The 7,421-nt window shown below is 32.0% G+C and overlaps 1 protein-coding gene across 2 annotated transcripts; it reads right to left on the reverse strand.

The window, feature by feature from the left end:
* Positions 1-442: 442 nt before the first annotated feature.
* Positions 443-2,722, reverse strand: LOC126739546 (ankyrin-1-like). Of its 2 annotated transcripts, none has more exons than XR_007661651.1 (6): positions 2,579-2,722; positions 2,313-2,471; positions 2,044-2,251; positions 1,768-1,986; positions 847-1,083; positions 443-779 (listed from the first exon to the last, which is right to left on the reverse strand). XR_007661651.1 is itself a non-coding variant. In XM_050445291.1 (6 exons), exons 1-6 carry the CDS (start codon positions 2,622-2,624, stop codon positions 586-588), a joined length of 1,014 nt encoding a protein of 337 aa, XP_050301248.1. In that variant the 5' UTR covers positions 2,625-2,722; the 3' UTR covers positions 443-585. The 2 variants fall into 2 exon arrangements, 1 of the variants encoding a protein (XP_050301248.1); XM_050445291.1 differs by having other exon boundaries at positions 2,044-2,202.
* Positions 2,723-7,421: the final 4,699 nt, after the last annotated feature.

Below are 7,421 nucleotides of genomic sequence, written 5' to 3' on the forward strand. Positions count from 1 at the left end.
TCTAGCAGAAAAACTTTTTAAGACTGGAAGACTGCTTCTTGACTTAATTTCAATTATTTTCACTCTTTTAGTATGATTCTTTTTTAAAATTATAAACCAATAATATACCCTCTTAATTTAGAAGTTCCTGAAATAGATAACATTATACTATGCACGTAGCAGCATCTTTTTATAAATCCTTTCCAGCGTAATTCCGGCAAATCCAAAGAACAAGATAAGTCTGCCACGATGTTCTAAAAATAAAACCGATCTGGAAATAGATATAGATTGTTAAAAATACAATTAATGATTCCATTTTTAGAAAATCTTTTATTATAACTGTTTGAAGACGTTTTTACCAGATTTATTTTTATTCTAATCGGCATCGATTACTCTAAGCTATTTTAAAGGTCTCATGAGAATAGATTATTTTATAAAAACAGTTTCACGAGACATTTGCTCGTTTAATTTAAATATATATATAATATCTATACAATTTTTATCTTTACAATTTGGAATTATCCTAATCGATCAAACACCGAATCATATATTTTACAGGCGGATTTGATTAAACAATAAAAGATTTACGAATATTTTCCAATATTATTAAGATGTTTTTATATTTTGAAGAAGCAACTCATCATCAGACTCCGTCTTCTCCATCATAGAAAATCTAACCGTTCTACCCTTTCCACCCTTCTTAAAGCTACCTGTAGATGGTTTCTCAAGATCTGTTATTGATATACTTTTTAGAAGTGCTTGGACAATCTTTTTTCCTTCCTTGTACATCTCAATTAAATCTATAAACAAAACAAACATTAATAAAAAAACAAACAATATTTTTGCATCATTTGCAACATAACTGACCGGCGTGCTGATGTTCTATCGCTATATCATAGGGCGTCCTACCCATTTTATCCTTTAGGTTTCGATTTGCTCCATGTTCCAGTAACATTTTTGCCAATGATACATAACCAGTTATCGAAACTATATGTAACGGGGTCCATTTTGTCAATGGATTTGTGATATTTACATTTGCATTGTAGTTGATTAAAAGTTTGACCATGCTTAAGTGTTCTATAGAATGACAGTTTAAGCATAACTCTAGAAGAAATTATGTTTGAGTAAAAAGTAGAAAAAAAATGTGGGGTTTTTTGAATATATTCACTTCCCTTCGTACGCCTAGTAACCTTTAGTCCCTAAATTATAAATCTAAATGTGGTGAGTTCACATTTCGCAGAAGCTTATTTAATAAATCTTATAAGATTTTTATCGGTTTGTCGTATTTTTTAGGTTTATAATAATAATCCACCAAAATACACTTTTTTTCGATTTTATGGCTAAACAGAATAACAGGAAGAAAATATATGACATTGCTTTTTTACATATTGTCATGAAATTTTTTCCCAAAATAGCATAAACATATTTCGAGAATATGAATTTTTTTCATTTAATATTTTTTATCCGTTATGAGTTTAATTAGCTTTTGTATTTTGTTGTAATTTTTTAACCTTAAAACTCTAAAATTATTTAAATCTAAGACAATTCTGATATTTCTTAATTAAAAAAATTAACTGTAGTCCAAAGAGACAAAAAGAAATAAAATAAAGTAAGACCTAACTAACTATATATTAGACTAATTTTTTATATCTTACAAAAATAAAAAGTAGTCAGCGTCTCCTTAAATATATAAATATATAGTTTTGTTTTGTTTTTTGTGTAGGCTCTTGGAGAAAGAATGCATCTTATGTTTCTAATATCTTTTAGAGAATAAGAGAAAGTTCTTACCTGAAAGAATAGGAATGGACTTCATACTCCTTATATTTGGATTTGCTCCCCATTTTAGCAACATAGTAGCGACCCTGATGGAAGGATATTCAATAACACTGAGAGAAAGGGGTGTGTTACCAAACGTGTCCAAGACATCCACTTGAGCTTTGGCAAATAGTAAGACTTTAAGTACGGCAGTGTTTCTTAGTTGGACAGCCCTAAATATTGGAGTTCTCGCTAGATAAAAATAAAGTAAAACTTTAAGAAAGAAAAAATGAATGTCGTTCTAGTTACCTCTAATATTTCCAATATTAGGATTGGCTCCATATCTTAAAAGTAAATTTGTGAAGTTGAATTGATGAAAATAAATTGATAATATGAGCGGAGTATCTTCGTTTTTTATATTAATGTGACTGTTAACGTCTATACTTGGCAGAGTAAGAAAATATTTTGCTAAAATTTGGATTTAAATTAATGAAATTGCAGGATTATGCCTCTCATGCTGTAAAATGATCTGTCACGGATAATTCTCAATTGAATAAACTCTGTGTAGATTTTTTTACCAGTCGTCATGTCTCCTTTTTCAGCAAGAATATGTAAAGCCGTAAGATCGTCATCATTTATAGTATTTGGATCGTAACCATCATTAATTAACTGTGTTATGGTTTTTAGGTCTCCAGTAGAAACTGCCAAGAAAAATCGTTGATCACGTTTCTTTTTATCTGCAAATATATTAAGATTATTATTAGATAGATTTTAAAGTACAAATATATATAAAATTAAAAAAAATACTATCATATACAATTAAGTTATGCATATAAATACGTACTCTGCAAATAACCGGAACTAATAAAGTTACTGATGTGTTTGTACATAAATCGGTTCTGTTTGATGTTATTTTTTCAGGTTTAACTTATAGAAGTTATCAATGTCATAGAGTATAACCTACATTTTCAACAGTTGGTAGATTGCGAATGCGCTCCGAGGAGGTTTTTTCCATGGCAATGACAATCAAAACAATAGCATACAAAGTTTAGTTAATTATTTATTGATATACAGGGTGTCCGTAAATATCATGCTAATATTCAAGAGGAATAATCGTTGGCTTATTTGACTACATAAAATTTTAACACACATGTAACATAAATTGCTGTATTTTAAAGATACCGTGTGTTAAAATTTTATTTGTATTTTGCTTTTTTATACATAAATTTTAGGATAAAGTAACTTAAGTCAAAAAACTAATAGATTTTTTTTGGTCAATGGCTTCTTTTCGTATCAAACCTGACAATATATGTTTTAAGTGTTTTTTCTCTCTGGATTATTGTTTTTATGTATCCTCTAAATTAACTTGTATCATCTCTTTTTTACGTTGATATTATTTAAATTTGCATGGAACCGGGTTAGGTGGAGTAAAAGTCAATTTTTTCACATTCTACTGTGGTGCCATCAAGGTTTGTTATATTATGTTATATTATTATAACCTCGATTATAACCTTGTTTTGAGGTTGTGTTATTGTTATAATGCGTCACAACTAAACTGTATTCAGAGGAATCAAGCATACAATAAATCAGTCTATTACCAAACCTTGTTATGGTCTTATTTCATACACCCTATGATAACTTCCTTCCACCAGGCGATCCTGCCAGGATTATATAATCTTCCAGATTTGCATCTGGAATGGCCTCTGTGGGTGACCAAACTAAAAGTGCTCTGTCTGCTAATAGTTCAGGTTTTCTCTGCTCCTCTGGTTGTAATTCCGGACATGTTGCTTGATAATCTCATCCAACTCGGATTTTGTCAACTGGAACAGTGCTTTTGTCCTCGCTAGTCGAGTCAGGTTGTACGTGCCCATTCGGACTCGGCCCCTGACTTCTACGGCCATTTCGTGGATTTTCATTCTTCTCCGCTAAAACCATTTCTAATCGACGCTTCAGTATGTCGCCGAGTGTCTTTAAAGTGCCCCAAGAGTTAACTTAAGGCTTCAAACCTCCTCACTTAGAAACACTTATGTCAAAAACAAATTTTCAGAGTATACTAACTCACTCACAGTGCTTGTATTTGGTATACTTTAATGTATACTCACAGAGACACTCAGTGAACGGGGTTTTTGCATCGGCCAACCTTCGTTTTTCTGTGTTATCGACCTGGTGGTTGCTAAAATTCTGTGGCAGTCTGACGTCAGGTTTTTGAGATCCTCAATTGTAATTCTTGATAATGCGTCTGCTACCACGTTATCACTTCCCTTAATGTATTCTATTGCGAAATCATATTCTTACAAGTCTAGTCTCATACGCATAAGTTTGGATGATGGATTTTTCATTGAGCATAGGTAAACTAACGGCCTATGGTCAGATTAACTAAGAAGGCTTTTCCATGTAAGTAGGGTCGAAAATGGATAATTCCCCAATGTATTGCAGCTAGTTCTTTTTCTATGACGGATTTATTAATTTCGCCTTTAGTGAAGCTTCGTGAAGCGTATGCTATTGGGAGATCTTGACCCTTTGAGTTTTGAAAAAGAACTGCTCCGCAGGCTTCTTTTGACGCGTCCGTTGTAAGAATAAAGGGCTTCTCAAAATCTGGATATTTCAAGATTTGTGCGTCGATGAGCATTTGCTTCAGTTTCTGGAACGACCTTTGGCATTCTTCAGTCCATAGGAACTGCGCATTCTTTTTTGTAAGTTGCCTTAAGGGTTCCGTTATTTCAGCGAAATTTTGTATAAACCGTCGATAGTAGTTGCAAAAACTGGTGAACCTTCTGACGTCATCACCTGATTGTGGTGTAGGGCACTTAGGAATTGCGTCATATTTCGTGTTTGGTGACCTAGGAAATAGCAGTTGTTTTGGAAAAATTTAAATTTAGTTGGATTTAGTTTTAAATTGAATTTTCGATAAGTGTCAAAAACATTTGTTAAATTTTGAAGGTGATGGCCTACTGAGCATGCTATTACAATTATGTCGTCCATGTAGAGAAAAGCCTTTTCAATAGGTGTTATATCGGCAAAAGCGATGCTCATCATCCTTTGGAAAGTGTTTGGGCTAACTTTAAGACAATGGCAAATGGCAAACGAGTGAAGCGATATGAAGCTGTGTTTGTGCTGAAGGTGGTGATATCTCGTGAGCTTTCTTTCAGTGAGATCTGGTGAAATCCTGATTTTAAGTCGAGTGTTGAGAATCATTTGGCTCTGCCCAGTTGATCCAAGATATCATCGATTCTCGCTATGGGAAACTTATCAGCACAAAGTTTCTTGTTGATTTGCCTGTAGTCAATTACAAGTTGTCTTAAATATTTTTCATTTTGTTATAATACAACACCAGGAGTTTTGCATAACTATACTCCTTTTGAGCTAGTTTTTGTAAAAAACCCTGAAATTCCTAACGAACTGGCAAATAAAATTGACCCAGTTTATAACATTGATGCTTACTACCAAGAAGTTCGACAACGCATGCAATTTTCCTTACAACGAATTAGGAAACTTTTGGTCAAATCGAAAGAAAAACGCAAGGTTAAATACGATCAAACATCTCAAGGTCTCAATTTAAAGCCAGGTGACTTGATTATGATTAACAACGAAAATCGCACAAAACTTGATTCTTGGTTCAAAGGTCCTTTTGTAGCAATAAGTATTGATAATGTAAACTGTACAGTGAAAACGGAAAAGAACTTAAAGTGCATAAAAACCGAGTGCAGAAGTACTGCCAAAGTGCCAAAAGTGACAGTGAGTAGCTTTAAAAAACTGTTCTATTTTTTTTTTCTATTTTTAAGAATTAACTTTAGTGGTACGACTGGCAAAATAGTTACAGATTGACGTTTTCAAATTGCTTCTCAAACATTTCCCTCAAGGGCGGAGGAGCATGTCATAATAATATGTAAATAGTATTATTATTATCATTATTATGTACTTGAACTATTGTTTTATTTACTTTATATTCGTATCAAGAATTATTATTATAGATTACAATTTATTTCATAAATCCTAACATTGTATAATTTAGATGGTAGTTTGAAAAAAAAATCAAAAAGGTAAAGTGTTATTGTAACGCTACATCTTTTCAAATGGACAACGAATGTCTTCCATCATGCGCGGATGAAAGCCATTCTTTCGAAAGGGAAAGATGTGGTGCCATCAAGGTTTGTTAAATTATGTTATATTATTATAACCTCCTTGTTCTGAGGTTGTGTTATTGTTATAATGCGTCACAACCAAACTGTATTCAGAGGAATCAAGCATACAATAAATCAGTCTAATACCAAACCTTGTTATGGTCTTATTTCACACACCCTATGGTAACTACCTTCCACACTACCATATATCACTCTTGAGTAATGTTTTTGCTTATCTTGAAAAGATTAAAGAAATGAAATATTAAGAAGGAGCATTTTATGCTAATCGTCAGCGAATCACCAGATATCCTATGTATATTCACAAGAAGAAGAATTTTTTTAAATTTTTACAAATTATATTTATTATTACATAATTATAATTTTATAGTCGTCAACGAATTATGCAACCAAGAAGAGTTGCTATACCCAAAAGTAAAGCAAAACTCAATATTTTCATATTCTTTTTACATAATTATCATCTTTAGAGAAAGATGAAAGCAAATATTTAATAGCGACATCAACCTGCGACTTAGATGTGTTTATAGGCCCACAAAGGGTAATTTGCTCCTAAACAGCCCATACTAAAGTGATAGTTTGGGTGTAATAAGCCTAGTTAATAAAACTTCTTTAGTATTCCTCCAAAGCCAATTAAATTTTCTAAAAGCTTTTGCTATACAAGGCGAACATTCGTTAAAACTGAGCAGCATTAAATTAATATCGGGGCTATCATATGCAATTAAGTTATGCATAAAAATATGAATATCCGAACTAAAAAATTAGATTATCAATAATTTTGTACAGAAAGGAATTTCCATTAAGAAAAAAATACTTAAAAGTACTTTATACATTGAGCTTAATAAATAACTATCGCAGAATTTATAAACAAAACCCAGAAGTAATTCAAAACTTACAATAAACGGCTTCAAAAATGAATTAAACATAAAACGTGCTTGATACCTCTAACAAAACATTATGAAACGATTCTCCACATTGTTTTCTCGAAGCGGTTTTATACAACGTGAGGTTCTCCTACACTTTATAGCTATCTCTGACGCACACGATACTTCATTATGATATATTTCCATACAGACCCTTTTAGGATTGTTTCAATGGAGCTAAATACGTGTCTCTACGTTTCATTCAAGTTACCTCATTGAAGGAAAATTTTTACTTATTTTTTGTAGTAATTATATATTTCCTTTAGTTTACTTACATGATCGAGCCAGTAGTAACTCCCAAAGAAAAAAAAAACCTTTTAGCAAAAAAATGTTATTTTGATCTAAAATGGATGCGAAGTAGACTGGAAAGGCAGTCGGCAAACATCGAAAAAATATAGACAAAACACGTACCTCCGTCTAGAGAATACAATAAAGAACAAGTCAATACGAAATTTGTCGTTGAACTTGTCGGGTCTAAACAGATTTTTTTTATATAGAGAATGATATTATATTAGTGATGTAATAAACCTTTATAAATGATCTTCTAAGACATTGTCTGATCTTTTGAGATTTTTTATGCTATTAGGGTTATCTTTTCGCTTGAGGAACAAATCTCACTTTAAGCGTT

This window comes from Anthonomus grandis, chromosome 8, assembly GCF_022605725.1.
Source record: "Anthonomus grandis grandis chromosome 8, icAntGran1.3, whole genome shotgun sequence".
Lineage (NCBI taxonomy): Eukaryota > Metazoa > Arthropoda > Insecta > Coleoptera > Curculionidae > Anthonomus > Anthonomus grandis.